Source organism: Lontra canadensis, unplaced genomic scaffold (genome assembly GCF_010015895.1).
Source record: "Lontra canadensis isolate GAN:19392208 unplaced genomic scaffold, GSC_riverotter_1.0 scaffold30, whole genome shotgun sequence".
Lineage (NCBI taxonomy): Eukaryota > Metazoa > Chordata > Mammalia > Carnivora > Mustelidae > Lontra > Lontra canadensis.
Window position 1 is genome coordinate 18217226 of NW_022631024.1, and position 15743 is coordinate 18232968.

General features: G+C 63.5%; 1 protein-coding gene across 1 annotated transcript in view; it reads left to right on the plus strand.

Annotated features, from left to right (window-relative positions):
• The window catches only part of CCDC187 (coiled-coil domain containing 187), a 34719-nt gene extending 24629 nt beyond the window's left edge, over positions 1 to 10090 (plus strand). The window contains 9 exon segments of the mRNA XM_032866211.1: positions 464 to 551; positions 1716 to 1862; positions 2767 to 2903; positions 5274 to 5437; positions 5837 to 5970; positions 6225 to 6269; positions 6272 to 6426; positions 6946 to 7022; positions 7498 to 10090. Coding sequence (XP_032722102.1) covers positions 464 to 551; positions 1716 to 1862; positions 2767 to 2903; positions 5274 to 5437; positions 5837 to 5970; positions 6225 to 6269; positions 6272 to 6426; positions 6946 to 7022; positions 7498 to 9269 — 2719 coding nt within the window. The 3' untranslated portion in view covers positions 9270 to 10090.
• Positions 10091 to 15743: the final 5653 nt, after the last annotated feature.

The following is a 15743-nucleotide window of genomic DNA, read 5'->3' on the forward strand; positions in this document are numbered from 1 at the left end:
AGGACGGATGCTCTGAATCCGCTGTCCGCTGGCCAGGCCATGTCCGTGACGACGGACGCCCCAATGCCGCCGTCCGTGAGGACGGACGCACCGATACCGACGCATGTTACCTCTCTGGCTTCCGAAAAGTACACCCCAGTGAAGGGCTTCCCAGGCTGTGGGTCCATGACGTGCCCCTCCCCAAAGGACCTTCTAAGCGGCTGGAGCTCCAGAGTGCAAGGCATTGCCCTCCCTGCATCCGTTAAGCCTGAAAGTGGTCATGAAGCATAGGTGGGAAGAGTGACAGCCTGGGCTGGGCCCCCAGGTGTCCTGGGTTCCCCCAGCCTGTCAGAGCCATGGGCAGGGGCCATCCCGGGTCCACCTGGCTGGCCAGGGCTGGCCGTGTCTGCAGTTTTCCACATCTGCTTGCTGGATGTGAGGTGGGGAGCTCAAGGTGGGCAGCAGGTCCTGGGTCCTCCCTCAGGTGTCTGGGCCGCGAGGGGAGCGCCGCGGTGCTGGCAGTCTTGGCAGAGAGGCAGAAGCAGGCCCTCAGCAGCCTTGAGCAGGAGCAGGTAAGGGCCAGCTCAGCCCCCAGGGGTGGGTGGGCAGCCGGCACCAACTCGGTCCTGCCACCCTCCGGGCTGGCTCGTGAGCACTCTGCACCACCCGGGATAGTTCCCCGCCATCAGTACCCTCCGGGGAGCTCTGGACCCTGTGGTGTGAGGGGAACATCCAGGCCCCAGAGGGGGCAGCGTGGCCTCCGTCCTGCCTCCTGTGGCCTCCTGCAGCCTCGCCAATGGGAGAATGACAGCTGTGTCTGCTGCGGGGGCTACAGGGGCCTTAGCACGGCCGGCACCACCCAGGGGGGATTGTGCACGACTGCAGAGGGGCTCACTAGCTGCTCCGAGCCCAGTGTCCCGGGGCCACTCTGTGGTGGGACCAGTGTTAGCCCCCCTTATGCAGATGGAGAAACTGAGGCTCAGTGTAGGGGGCTTGCCTTGCTCGGGGACCTGCAGAGGGGCAGTGAGGGGTGATGCTAGGTTGACAGAAACCCTCCCCCCAGATAGCCTGTAAGGGCCAGAATCCAGGCAGAGGGGCCAACGGGAGGAGACCTAGACAGATAAATGCAGGGCACAGACACCATGACCGTGAGCTGTGAAGGCAGCTTAGAAGGGGCTCGAGTTAGGACATGGCAATGCAGTAAACCAGGCAGTCTGAGCCCCTGACCACTGGGGCTTGAGCAAGGGGCCCAGCTCTTGGGAACCTTGAGAAGGAACATAGCTCTTCTAACCTATAAAAGCTGCCACCACCTGGGGAGGGTGCGCAGAGACCAAGCACGTGCTCTGGGCAAGGTGGCTCTGCCGAACGGTGTCCCTCCACCTGTGGACAGTGTAATGAAGGGACAAGTCCAGGGGGCAGGGGCAGCGCCCAGAACCTGGAGAGAGGGAGGGCTATGTGGAGGAGGGCAGAAGTGCAGCCAGCCTGTCCCGACCGATGTTGGGGGGCCCAGGGAACAACACCCTACCTTTCCTCCTGCCTCCTGCCAAGCCTCCTGTTTGCCAAACCCAAGGGTGGCCAACATGCTGAGCAGGATGAGGAACGCACCTGGAGGGGCTCAGGGAAGGCCCCTCTGGAGCCGGGATGCCCCCCAGACTCCCCCTTCCCCGCTCATCAGTCTAATCCTGTGGGTCTCTGCGCGGCTGGGGTTTTGCTGACTTCTCCTCTGGCTGGTTCAGAGAGAAATCCGGTGCCTGCAGAACGCTCACCGGTTCTCGCACAAGGAGAGGAAGCTGCTTCTGCAGCACCAGAAGGACATCCTGTCCCTGTGGACGGCTGTGGCACAGCTGCAGGGGGAGCTCGAGGCCCAGACCAGGCTGCCTCAGGTGGGCGCACTCCCCGGGCTGGAGGCTCATCACCTGCCACCCGGTTGCTCTGTGGGACAGTGCAGGAGCCCGGTCAATATGCCTCGACCCAGAGCGGGGAGGGCCTGGGAGAGGTCTAATGGGACAGCAGGAGGCAGTCACCTCCTGGGGGGACCAAGGAGGTTTCCTGGATACCACAGCCCTGGTCAGGCTCTCCAGGGGGAGCCAGACTCCCCCACCCCCTGCCACCATAGTAGGGGAAGGTACTCCAGGCTCAGGGGTGGGGGTGAGAAGCCCAGTGGGAAGGAGGGGGTTAGACTAGAGCTGGGGATAGGACTGGGGCTGGTGGCGGCTGAGGCAAGAAGGAAGGGTGGCCTGGGCTCCTACGGGGACAGCCCCTTGGGGAATGCCAAGCAGCAAAGGTGTCCTTGCTCCAACTCCCCGTCCCCACCAGCTGTCACATGGAGGGGGTCGTGTGGACACTAAGCGGGGTGGCCGTCCCCAGCCTCAATGTATCCTCCGTTGAGATGGGGGATGCTGACGGCCTCACCTGGCAGGGTTCTGCGGGATGAGCAGCGGGTGGTGTGTGCCCTGCCCTAGGCCGGCCTGCAGGACAGGTGATCCGGGACTGCGCGTTGCCAGAGCGTGGCCTTGAGTGTGGGTACGGTGACCCGGGGCAGCCTCGGAATCCCAAGATTCCCAGGAATCCCAGCCCTGGGCTTTACGTGTGCACTTGCCTGGGGGCAGTTGGCTCCGACATGGGCTGCTGGGAGGTTAGAGCCGCCTGTCTCCGCTGGCGAGAGCACCAGCTTCAGCACCGCAGCGCGGGCAGCCAGCGGCCCTGCACACGCAGCCTGCCCCCTGCATTGCCTGAGAGCAGGTGACACAAGTGTGTTTCACACCACTCTCCGGTGCTGTTTCTCAGAGGTCTGGCCCCGAAGTCAAGACCGCTCAGATGGAGGGGCCGGCACAGAGCTCCCTGTGCCCGTCAACACCACGTGGGCCTGGCGACCCCACCAGCCCCAGCCCCTGGAGAAGCTCCGAGAGCCCACGCGCCCAACCGTGAGTTGTCAGCGGCACTCCTGGTCTCCGCGCTCACCATTAAAGGCTTTCCTGTGCCGAGTGGCCCCGGTGCTCATGGCTGCTGGGCCCTGCACGTCTCAGCCTTGCTGGTTGGGGAGGGGGTGGCCCTGGGGACCCCGAGGGGACCCTGCTCCAGCTGGCTGGCCCATGGGGATGTGGGCAGAGGCCAGCGCGGCCCTGGGGTCCAGTGGGAGGAACACAGCAGAGGAGCACAGCGCTGGCTCACTCCTAGCTGGGCTGCTGGCTAGAGTGTGGCCCTGGGGTGCCCTCCCTTCTCTGAGCCTGTCTCCTCATCTGTGAAAGGGGACAGGGCTGCCACTATCCCTTGGCTACGTGGGGTGCAGGGAGACAAAACAACTAGACAGGCTTTGCTGGGGGCAGCAGGTGGCCCCTGTGTGCCCCTCTAGCAGCCAGGAGCCTCCTCCAAGGCTGGCTCAGGGCTTTCCTACCAGCTGTGACGGCTGGGCCTTCTCTCACAGGACTGGCCACGTGGCTGCTGGCCTCGTTTTGCAGCAAAAGGGCCTCTCCTGGCCGATGAGAGGGGCGCTGCCCTGAGAGGGTGGGGGGGGTCCGATGACCAGGACCCCGACACAGAGCCCTGTGGGAGAGAGCGAGCTGCTTTTCCCATCACGACTGTCCTACATCCCTTCCCTTCTGCCTTAATAAAATGGCCCCAGGGCTGTCGGCCCACCAGCCAGACTCTAATCCCAGCAAGCTGGGGGAGAGGACACAGGAGGCAGCCCCTACCCCGGGAAGGGCTCGCCACCCCCACCAGGAGCGGCCTTCACAGGGACCCCCGCCTGCCTGCCTCCAGCGGCCCTCTGCCCACGTGGCAGGACCCTTTGCCTGCCTCTTCCACGCAAGGGGGTCCTGGCCCACTCAGCTGCCTGGCCACAAGCCCCGCTTGCCTTCCCCGTGAGGGCTTTGCAAATAAATCTCAGCATGGACTGATCTACCCTTCACGTTGCCTTCGATGGCCAGGCCCGGGGATCTCGAAAGACGCTTCCAGGCCCACTGTACCCTCTGGGTCCCAGGGAGCCGGGTTGGGAAGGCTGGGTGGGTGGGGCCGTGTGCACAGGCTGTGGGTAGGCCTGGGTACTGCGGGGACCAGCCCTCCTCCGAGGGGGCGAGGCCTCGCTTGATTTCTCATGACACCAGCGAGGCACTAGTCCCCATCGGAAAGTTAGGGAACAGAAAAGCTGTGTACACAGAAGGAAAAATCTCAAATTTCTCATAACCACTTCCTCCCTCACTAAGAAAGACCTTTGATTTTTTGCGGGAGGTCAGGCCACGCAGAGAACAGGAACCTGTTTTCTTGGCTCCAGCAAGAGGAGCTCAAGCAGGGCTGGGGCTGGGTGAGGGCCCAGGTGCACCCTTGAGCTAGGGCCCCACCCCCCGGCTCCTGGCCTGAGACCCTGGGTGTGGCGAGGGGGTGGACAGGATGATAAGCCTTTAAAGGACGAGGGGGCTCCCATTCCAGGTTATTTAGCCGGTCCTGTCCCCAAGGCAGTGCTGAGGGGTGGGTGATGGGCTCAGGCGCAGCCCCCTTGCTCTGTGCTCAGCGTCCTTGCTCCTGGGGCCAGGCAGGGGCCTACGTCCGGGACACCCCAGAGTGGACAGCTGCCTCCCAGGCCTTGTCCCAGAGAAGGCAGAGCTCCAGTCCCTGAGTGGTCCCCTCCTTCAAGGCCCAAGATTACAGGCTTTAGGATGGCCCTGGGACCCCACTCCCTGTTCACATCCCCGATGTGGGTGTGACCCCACTGCGGGGAGACTCCGGCCAGGGGAGGGCAGCAAGCTGTACCTGGTTGTAGTGTGCGCCTCGGGAGAGAGGGAGGAGAAACAAGGCAGGCCGAGCCTGAGAGAGAGGCAGCTGTGGCCCAGCCGGGCTCCCCACCAGCACTGACCTTCACGCCAGGCCCTTGCCCCCAGCCGCCTCCTTGAGGCTGTGACGATGGGGGAGGGGGGCTCTTGATGTCCGTCCATGTGCCCCGAGCACGGCAGCGGGTCTGAATGTGTGGCATCTGGGCCTCCCAGAGCACAGGGGAGCCCAGTGGCCGGTCTCCCCTGTGCTGGGGACAGATGCCTCCCTCCCATCACGCCGCAGAACCATGCCTATGCCCTGTTAGGCCCCAGCCATGGCCCCATCTGGGGGCAACGGCCTGGTGGGCAGGGCCCAGGCCCTGTCTTCCCTCACCCGTGTGCTGACCACTCAGCCACTGTCCACAACTGTGCCCTGTGTCCACAACACATGCTGTCCTGCTTGTGGAGTGTCCCGGTCAGGACTCGTCGCCTGGGGAGGGCACAGCCCTGACAGGCAGTCACAGACCCTCTGCACTCACTGCCTTGTAGCCTTCCCACTGGGCAGGAGGACAGGACACACCCCGAGGCCACTTCAGCTGCGAACAGTCACCGACCGCCTCCAAGACCTGTGTGGGGAGAGGACATGCCTGTGGCCAGTGGTTGGCCTGACGCTGGGGGCCGGCTGGTAGAGAGCCAGATCCCTGTGGACCAAGGTAACCAGATAAGGCAGCAGTGGCCGAGGACTGACGGTCACTCTGTCCAGGGGGCCCTGGCCACTTGGGGCAGCACCAGACAGACCTGCATCCTGGCGAGCCTCGCCCGAGCTGTGCGACAGGGCCGTCCTCCACCACTCCCTCCATGTCTGGGTGCAGGGGGCCTGCCGGCAGGAGGGTCCCCTACACACACCTCCACCACCATTTCCGGGCAGGGGGGTGGGCGAGGGCTGCTTCTCCCTGTCCTCAGTCTCCCCCTCTATAGGACGGGAGGCCAGGTCAAGGGTGGGCCCATTTTCTGAGGCTGATTGTTCCACGTGGCTTCAGAATTCCTGGACACCGTGCCGTCCACTCCCTGCCTTCTGCGCCCATCAGTGCTCACGGTCCCTTTGCTCACAGGAGACCCCCCGGCCAACCCCCGCCCTTTGTCGTCGATGGAGAGAACACAGCCTCTGACGGAACGCCGTGGGCAGAAACCCCAGGGCCAGCACTCCCTGGGCGGAAGGAGTCCCTGCAGCCCCCCAGAAGCCGGCGTGAGTCGAGGCTTGGCCCTGCACCCTCTGTGGGCAGGGTGGGGGCCTGGCCTTGCTTGGTCGGGCTCTACTGTGTGGCTTTGGATGGGACGGGTCACCCTGTCCACCAGATGAGGGCGTGGATGTTTGGGGCCTGTTTGGCCCTTCCCAGGTGGATTCGTCCATTGAGGGGGTGTTTGGAGCCCGGGGGGTATCTGGTAAGTGGGGGTCTCCAGGGTCATCTTTAAGGGGACGGTCTTTGTTCATTCCCTTAGTCACAGGAGCATGCTGGGGGGGATCCACCGCTAAGGGGCCAGCACCGATGCCATGCCCTGGGGGCGGTCTCTCTCCAACATGCTCCCAGCAGGCGGCTGAAGGCAGCATAAGCCCAGCAGGGTCGGCACCAGAGCTGGATTTTGCCGACAGCCCCAAGGAGGAGCCCCACCAGATGGAAAGCCGGGCGTCAGGGGGACAGAGGTGTGCGGTTTGCAGGGCTGCCTTGGGCCGGCGGGACTCTCAGGCAGGAGTCGGGACCCGGGGCATGGAGATGCCTGTCCTCTCCTCCAGAGAACCTCATTCCCTCCGGGCACCCCTCGTCCTGGCCTGGGCCCCCTGGGCACCCCCAGCCCTCCCCGTGCTGTCCGGAGCCTGACCCCCTCTGTGGAAACAAAGACGTCCGCTGGCGAATCAGCCCCAGGTCCGGTGGTAGGGGCGGTAGGAGGGGCCCTTCTGGGGAACACGTGCCTCTGAGCTTCTCAGATGGCAACCCCCCAGAGACCTGACGCTGCAGGGACAGGCCAGAACCCGTAAACACAGGGCCCCTTGCCCCCACCCGGGGAGTGCCCAATAGGAAGGGGGCAGATGCCTGGCAGGCCGGCTGTCAAGCTCATGGGGTAGTTGAAGGTCCCGCAGAGGCCCTGAGCCTTGAGGAGGAGGCTGGCGGGATGGGACCTTCTCCGGGGAGCCCCCGGGACACCCCCAAAACTGTGCCTGCAGGATGGAGGCCTGTTGGCAGGAGGACCCCCACGACCCCTTCTCTCGGCCGGAAGCCGCCCCGTGGACTGCTGCTCCAGGTGACCCCCCCACAAAGGCCCCACCCTGCACAAGGGACAAGGAATCCCCACTTCGGGGTCGTCCAAGACCAGCTTCTCAGTCAGAGCCAGGTTTCTCCCAGAGCCCCACAAGGGAGCCCTGCCTGCCCCCACCCTCTGGACACGGGCCCTTGTAGGGCAGGCGAGGGAGACCCCTGTCCAGAGCGTCCGGGCCTCAAGGAAGCCGGCCAGCGCGGGTGCAGCCTCCCCGCCTCGCACACAGCAGCTCCCAGGCCAGACCCGCCCAGACGTGACTCCCTCCCACGTGGGTGGGCGGAGAGTGGGGGGCTCAGCCACGCGGGCGCTGTGGACATTTCTTCTGCCTGTCAGGGCGTTTCTGGTTTTGGGCCACTGGCTTGGGGCCCGTGGCTTGTGGGCTGCGGCCCGCCTGTGCCCCACAGGGGTGACACAGCATAAGGACTGTGGGCCTCACCCCCAAACGCCCCTCTCTCTGCAGCTCCTGCGCCCTCCAGCCCGTGTGCGGGCAGCCCCCTGGGGCTGGGCCCCGAGTCTGAGTCTGAGTCAGCTCCCCGGACCTGTGCTGGGTCCCGTGCCACCTCCTCCCTGAGCGGGCTGTCCTGCTGTTCTCTCCAGGAGTTTCAGAAGGCGTCCGCCATGCTGGTGCAGCTTTCTGAGAGCTCCGTCTCCCTCTCGGACTGGGAAACTGGGGACCCCACTGATGCAGACCCTGGCTGGTCTAGGGAGCTCTCACCTCAAGACTCCTGCGGGGTCCACCGGGGCGGGGAGCGGGTGGCCTGGGAGAGGCTGGAGGGCAGCAGGACCGGTCCCCAGGGTGGCTCCCCCATGGACGCAGGGGGTGCAGAGCCCAGGGGAGGCCTCGTGCAGGCGGGTCAGCTGCTGCCTCTCCCGGATGCCCCTTCTGAGAGGTCAGGGTCAGAGCTGTCAGAGGCATCCAGCGAGGTCTGGGATGAGGAGAACCTGCTGGGGCCAGGCCCTGGTGCTGACCCAGGCTCAGGGCGCCACTCCCCTGCAGGAGGCTCAGCTCACCTGGAAGGTGGCAGGGCGCCCTGCTTTGTACCTCCTTCCCTGGGCCCTGGGGAGGGGCAGGAAGCTTCCAGAACCAGCGGGAGCCTGATCAGTGGATTAAATACAGAAAGAGGCAAACAGGAGTCACCGGAGGCTGCCTTCCCACCACTCCCATCCACAGCCTCTCCCTCCCGTGACTTAGACCTGCCCCATTCCTCTCCCTCTGGGTCCCTGGCATCCGAAGGGGTGGAGTTTGGTGAAGGGGGAGACACTGGGGCTCTACAAGCCTCGGCTGGCTGCCCAGAGGGGCCTGGGGACACTGACCTGAGTCTGTCCAACCACAGGAAACCTCAACAGGCCTGGTCTGAGCCTGAGGTCCCCGTGAGTCCGCAGGCTCCTCCTGGGGACCCTGGTGGTCTGGTAGCCCAGACACCCGAGGGCTGGGCACCTGGGCATAGGGGGAGGGGACACTCCCCTGCCCCAGAGGAAGCCTGCCCTACCCTGGCCAGCGGGGTCTTGCCCGAGATCCTGTCCCCCGTGGACGATGTGCTGTCCTATGGCAGTGCTGACTTTCCGTCCTCCACCCACAGGGACACCAGCCTCCCTCCTTGGCCTCCCACCCTCCCAGCAGAGCGTGAGGGCGACAGCCTGCACTCGGGAGACTTCCCTCCCCCACCTGAAGACGCCATGTCTCCTGGGGGCTTGCCGGGCACCCCCGGGGAGGATGCCTCCATTAGAACTGGGGAGTTGCCCTCCTTGTCTGAGGAGGTCCTGCCTGAGCCACTGTTCCCGGGGCCCCAAGAGTCAGGGCTCCGCCTGGGGGCGGGCAGACAGGGTGAAAGCCTTGGGGAAAAATTGGGTGAATTGTGTTCTGATGGGGGAGCTGAGGCTGTGGGCAGCCTGTGGTCTGAGCCAGCTTGCTGCCTAGGGTCCCCCTTGTGGGGGGGGGATGGTGGTGCTGTGGGGGAGCTACCAAGCCTGCCAGCGCAGCCCCCAACCCCATCCAGAGTGGTCTTCATGGTCAGGGAGGGTCTGCCCATGTTGTTGTCAGCCGGAGGTACGGGGCGGTCTGGCACCAGGAACAGTGACCTGGATCCTGCTTTGGGCGCGGGCTCCTATGCAGATGTACCTGGTGGGGAGAGAGCCGAGGTGGTGGACTTGGTGTCCAGCCAGCTCACCAGAAGGATCCTGTGCGACACGCTTGCTGTGCTCTCGGAGCTGGCCCAGCCGGCCGACCTCTGACGGAGAAGCAGCTGTGTCCCCACGGCTGACCCGGCATGTCCCCAAGACTGATGAGACTCCTGAGGAGACAGGGCAGGGCCCGTGGTGACACACACCTGTGACATTGCTGTGTCATTGTGCCCATGCGTGCCCGTGTGTGTGGGAGGCTCCGGAAGCCTGGACCACTGAGGGCAGAGCCGCCGTTCAGAATAGCCTCCTGCCGTCGGCCGTGCAGGTGGTCCTCTGACGCTGGGCGGGGGACCGGGCACTGGCGTGACATCCCGTGCAGTGGGCTCTGTTCTTCCGGGCTTTGGGTCCACGGCTTCCATCAGGCCCCCAAAAGGGTCACTGCTGCGCAGTTCAAGAGGCGGGAAGCTGAAAGGTTGTGCGGGGCGTGTCCGAAGGCTGGCTGGCCCAGGACAGGTGCGGAAGTCACGGATTCGAGAGAGAACATTCTGGAGGAGCCGGGAAGGGGAGCAGCTCTGAGGCGGAACCAGGCGCCAGCCCAAGTTGACCGCCCGCCAGCACGGAGAGCCTTCCGCAAAGGCCACGGGAGAGAGCACCGTTCTGGGGATGTGGGAAGCCCGGGTGGAGGTGGGCAGGGGGCACGTCTGTGCGGGCTCACACCCTCAGCTCTGTGGCCCTGGGAGGCCCAGACCTGCATGTAGGCCAGCCCAGCTGTGCGGATTAGAGAAGTAGCCCACTCAAGGGCCAAAGGTCACAGGCCAAAGTTTGGCCTGTCCTCTGGGGGTAGGTGGGCCCAGGCCTACCTGAGCGCTCAGGACACCTTCTGGAAGACACAAGAGCCCGTTCCCTGGTGGCCGTCCCCCATGGAATGAGTCCTTGGGGACACCAGCAGTCTTCGGGGTGAGGGCGGGGTGCTGACCCCTCAGGCCTTGGCTCCTTCCATCCAGGGCCTCACACTTCCCAGCTTTCGGAGAGGAACTCATCCCCTCGACAGCATTTATGGACCCCTGGGAAGACCCAGACCTTCGTGACTTGTAGTTTAGGTAGGACACGTCTCCATGCCTGGCAGAGCCCCAAGGTCGGCCTGTGCCCTCCACCTTCTGGCTCTGGCAAGCTGCTTCCTCCAGGCAGCCCTCCACCAGGCCCCAGCTCGGGCAGCCGCGTGTCTGGGCCGGCTGCTGGCCAGACCCCTCTTTGTCACAGGCTGGCTCGTCCTGGCTCGGGGCTCGGGGAGGCACAGCTAAGACACCTCACGCGCTCCTGCTTTCTCCCAGGAGAGGCTTGGACCGGGGTGGGGGTGTTCACGCTCTGTAGACACATTTCCAAACGGCTTCTGAGCTACAGCTTTTTTATTGATTTCCTTCTAGTTTTCTGAACAAATTAGGCTGTAATTTTTTATTTTTCTCTATTTATTGCTGACCCTTTTGGATTTACGAGGCTGTGTGAGAGGAATTATGTATCTTACACACACACGTTTGGCTACCATGGTAATAAATCTCCTGCGTCAAAAGCCTGCAGATTTGCCCCCTTTCTGGCGGCCGTGGGTGGGGTGGCTGCGCTCCCAGCCGGACCCTCCTGAGCGACCTTCCCCGGTGCCGGCGGCCCCGCTCCCACGACAGCCCTGTGCTCTGCGGGAACTTTGTCCAGCTCAGCCCCGGGGAAGGTTTCTGACGCCCTCAGTCTCCCCCGGCCCGACGAATGCAGGGCACGGCTCTGGCGTTCGGGTCCATGGAGCCGGCAAAATTCCACACCGAGACTGCGGCCGCCAGGGCCTCACGCCTTGGCTCCAATCCCTGACAATCTCTTGGGCCGATAAATCCTGATACCGGCCTCCAGAGAAGTCATTTTCTTTCATAGAAAATGATTATTTCTCAGTTAAAGCCCACATTTAATTTTCCAGTGATCTGTCTCTCTCAGCTGTCCTGCTTTGCCGTCCCCTTCTGCATAAAATGCCCCCGGAGGCACCTTCAGCGCTTCAAACCCCAAATCACCAGACCAGCTTTATAGGGCCTTTTGATCCCTTACCCTGAGTGGCCGACACAGCCATTCCTATAAAACACAGCCGGGAGGGGCGCCTGGGTGGCTCAGTGGGTTAGGCCTCTGCCTTTGGCTCAGGTCATGATTCCAGGGTCCGGGGATCGAGTCCCGCATCGGGCTCTCTGCTCAGCGGGGAGCCTGCTTCCCGCCCCCTCTGCCTACTTGTGATCTCTGTCTGTCAAATAAATAAATAATATCTTAAAAAAAAAAACAAAAACCACCACTGAAGGCCAGGAGGGCAGGTATGGGGCAGCAGCAGCTATGCACCCCCAGGGGAACACAGCATTGCCCATCTGGATGGTGATGTCCTGTGCCCAGGGCACGTAGCCCCCCAGGGTCTGCCTGGGCCACGTTCTCCAACTGTCGGCTGAGCGCCCGAGCAAATCCAGCTGAGATCAGACCTGTCCGTGCCCAGTCCCCAGGCAGCATCTGGGCCCCAGAAGAAGGTCTGCAAGTCCCCATGGCCTACCCTCTGCCAGGCATCGATGCCAAGCTGCTCCCCACCATTTGTCCCCTAGCACAGGCCCTCCCATGTCTCCGTGAGCACAGCTGGGAGCAGGTGGTAGAGTTTGCAAACTGTGCCGACAGGTTTGGCACACAAGGACAGGATCATGGGCACAGGTGCAGCTCCCCTGCACCCGTGGCCCTCCCTCCAGCGGCCGCATCCACCCAGGCCGTAAGATGACCCAGCGGGGCTGCTGTGACGCTCAGAGCCTGTCCTAAATGCTGCTCTCCACCTCTTCCTGGAGGTGTGGCAGGGACCCTGTCCCCACACGTCCACCGTCCAGGCCCTCTTCAAGGTATCCTTGTGAGGACACACGGTACTGAACCCGCCCGCCCCCCCGCCCCAGCCAGGCTCTGTTCCTGGCATGTGGCATTGGTCTGGAATAGTCGTCCTTCTAGAAGGTTTCTGAGGAATGGATGGTGTTCCCGAGCAGCTCCGTGGGGACACCAAGCACCAGCTGGATGGCAGGGCCCGCTCTGGAGCCCGGGCTGCAGCTGGATCCCTCCCTCGGCCCCATGCAGAGCCTGCCCTGTCTGTGGGGCACAGAAAAGGCTCAGCGGCTCTGCCCTCCGGGGCTCGTGCCCATCCAGCCGCACAGGCTAGCGTGGCTCAGCCCTGGGAGCAGGGAAGGAGCTGCGCCTTTGCCGGCCCCTCCTGAGCCTCAGGGTGCCCAGGTTGGAGACCGCACCGTCGAATTTGTGCCATGTGCCCTGAACTACAGTACCTGGGCCCCCGAGCCTCAGTTTTCCCCTCTGTAAACAGAAACACCATCCCTCACTGTATCCGCTCCACAGTGCGGGCGTCCCCACCGTTGGATGCCTGTGGTCGCAGCGCGTCGTCCTGTCGGAGGGTCAGACAATCACCCTGGGCTGCGCATGTTCCTTCCTTAGCAGCACAGTCGCGGGGGCCCGCGCTCCTGTGTAGGGCAGCGCCTCTCTCGGGGCAGGGCGGTGCCAGGGTGGGGGCGTGGGGGCGTGGGGCTTGGAGCAGGGCCTGGAAGGCCAACAGGAGCAGCAATGCTGCCGGTTTCTTGGATTCTAAGATGCACCCCCCACACCTCGTTTCAGTGCTTCTGAGCTTGGCTACACTCCACACTCAACGTGTGCGTTTCCAGGTGCAGCGTCTCCGTGCTGGGCGAAGCGGGTGCCACAGCTGGCTCGATGTCACCCAGCCCGTTTGGGGTGAAGTGTCACCTGCCCATGCGGACTGGCCGCCAGCGGGGCTCACGAGGTCAGCGGCATGAGCCTGCCTTGTCCCCGCGTGGCAGGTGACCCCCTGCCCCCTGCCTGATGAGATCTGAGGGAAAGGAATCCCCACAGTAGGAAGGGGGGTTTGGCCAGTTCTCTCTGGGACTGGGGCTGGTGGAGCAGGTGCTGGCCGCCTGCCGGCCAAGGAGGGAACAGGAGAACCCCAAGGCTGTTCGGTGAGGCCAGCACGTACCCCACTGCCCCAGAGTGCTGCCCCAGAGCACCCCACTCTGGCTCCCTCGCCACCTGGATGGGGACACGCAGGTCCCGGGGTAGAGCAGTGACAGTGGGATTTGCACCTGCGGAAGAGAGAGGCACCGTCCCTCCAGGCGGCTCTCGGTGTCTCCCCAGAATTCCTATGTTGAACATTAACCTCCCAGTGTGCTGGTGCTGGGAAGCAGCTTCTGGAGGTGGTGGGGGTTTGATGGGGTTGTGCAGCCGGGGCCCTGTGAGAAGAGGCCCCAGAGAGCTCTCTCTCCCTCCGTTCACAGGGGCACCCAGAGGAAAGGCTCCGGGGGGACGCGGCAGGAAGGCGGCCAGCAGTTCGCAAACCCAGGAGTGGGCCTCACTGGAAGCTGACCCGAGGACCCCTATCTGGAATGTCCAGCCTCCTGAACTGTGGGAAACGAATGTCTGTCGTTCAGGAAATGCCTGGTCTGAACGGGCCAAGACAGCATCCTAGGTCAAATTCCTCCTGGGAGTGGGGTGCAGGCGTGCATGGCGGCCTGCAGGAGCCCGGCCAGCCTGTCTTTGCCAGCCCGATGACCAGCCTGCTGGTCTGTTTCTGCCACTGTCGTCTTGTGGCTTAGTGGCCGTGCCTCCCAGGTGAAGGTCTAACTGGTCATAGGTGAACAGGGCAGAGGCAGGGGGCATGGGAGGCCCAGAGGAGGCTGAGCTCCACCCCGAGGGCAGCAGGGGCTCCCATGGGCCCCAGCAGAGGAGGAGGGACCCATGGAAGCACAAGAGGCAGACAGGGGCTCCCTTAGGACGTCGGTGCAGCCCCCTCTGTGGAGAGGGGCTGAGCTGGGGAGATTCGGGGGTGTAGGGACTGGGTGCCTCAGTGGCTGGCTTTCGCCTTCCCTTTCCCTCCCTGGGTTCCACTAAGCCCACCCTGGCTCTCCCCAACCTGTTCCCTACTGGGAGGGGCTCTCCCTCCTGCCTGCAGCCCTCCTACCCGCTTCCAGATTTCCACTCCCCTTCTCAGAAGGTCTCCTGGGAAGAGCCATAGATCAGGTCCTCACAGATCGCTCCTTCTCTCCTTCGGCCTTTCCATAAACTGTTCCCTCTGTCCTCCTGGCCTCCTGTGGTGACCTGCACCAGCCCTACCTGCCCTCGGAGCCCCACACCCCCAGAGCCCACCAGTGGCCTGGCACCTCCCTCAGATGCGGAAACAAGCTCGGGCTTCCATCTCACCCCGACTCCGCCCGGCATTCTTCACCAGTCCCCAGCAGCTCAGTCCGCAGCTACTTCCTCCTTCCAGCTGCTCTGGCCAAAACCCTGTAGGAGGACATGACCTGTCTGTCTACATCTGGGTTTGATTCACCATGTGTCTTACCTTCAAGATGTTCCCAAAGTCCGACCCCATCACTGGCACTGCCATGCGCCACCATGAGTCCCACCATCCCTTGGGGGGCTGTGATGGCCCGCCACGGGCTTCCTGCTTCCCCTTGCCCCTCCTATATGGCAGCCAGAAGAGCAGACCCACATCCCTACTCAAAATCCTCTGATGGCCACACGACTTTCAGAGCTGGGGCCCTCGTCTATAGTCCAGCTAGTAAGGGCCCACCCAGAGCTCCTCTCCGCTGGTTCTCTGGTTCCCTCCCTTCCCTGGCCTACTCTGCTCCGGCTGTTCTTCCAACATGCTTGGTCCTTCTACCTCAGGGCCTTTGCACATGCCCTCCCTCTGCCTGGGCTGCAGAAGAGCCAAGAGGCCTGAAGCATAAGGCTCTGACCAGGCCAGTGACTGCCACTGACTCACGTCTGCTCTGTGACCCACTTCCTCTCTTCTCTGTTTCAGTCCCACAGTCCAGAGAAAATGTGGATATGCATAACAGTTACAAATAACAATTAAAAACCAGGTCTCCTGTTGAAGTAAGCAAAAAGGCATAGTGATAGGAGTTGAGGAGTCGATAGGTCGTCAGGGAGCTGGCGTGAGCAAGGTCGTACCAAGCATCTGCGGGTCAGGCTCTATATGCCGAAAACTGGACAAGCAGCCACTGGGCAAAGAACCCATGAAGGGACCTAAAGCAGACAAAGAACGTTGAAAATACAGTGTGGAAGGCTGAACCGCCGGCCCGGATCCCGGGAAGTGAGGACCGGGCGCCATGCCCGCCGGGTCCTGGACGCCACAGCCGTAGACAGAAAAGTCTCTAAACCGACCAGGGGGAAAACGGTCAGCAGTGGCCCCCGCCCAGAGAAGACTCCTAAGGCACCTGGACCAGACCCTGCAGGGCTGTGCTGCCCCCAGCCCCTTCCCTCCCGTGCGGGAGTCCTTCCTGCTCAGTGAAGCTGCCGCCTGGTCTGGGTCTCTCCTCCCCCCAGTGCGCTCGGACACGGATGTGGGGGACGCCCACTGGGCGCTGGGGACTTCTCTGGGGGCTCATCAGGGGTGTCAGGGAGGCCGAGCAGTACCGCGACAAAGGCACTTTCTCCTTTCTTCTCCTTTCCTTTCTCAGGCCATCTCTGCCCTACAAACGTTGCTGTGGCGCGCAGGAGCACCACGGGAATCCGTCAGCCCGC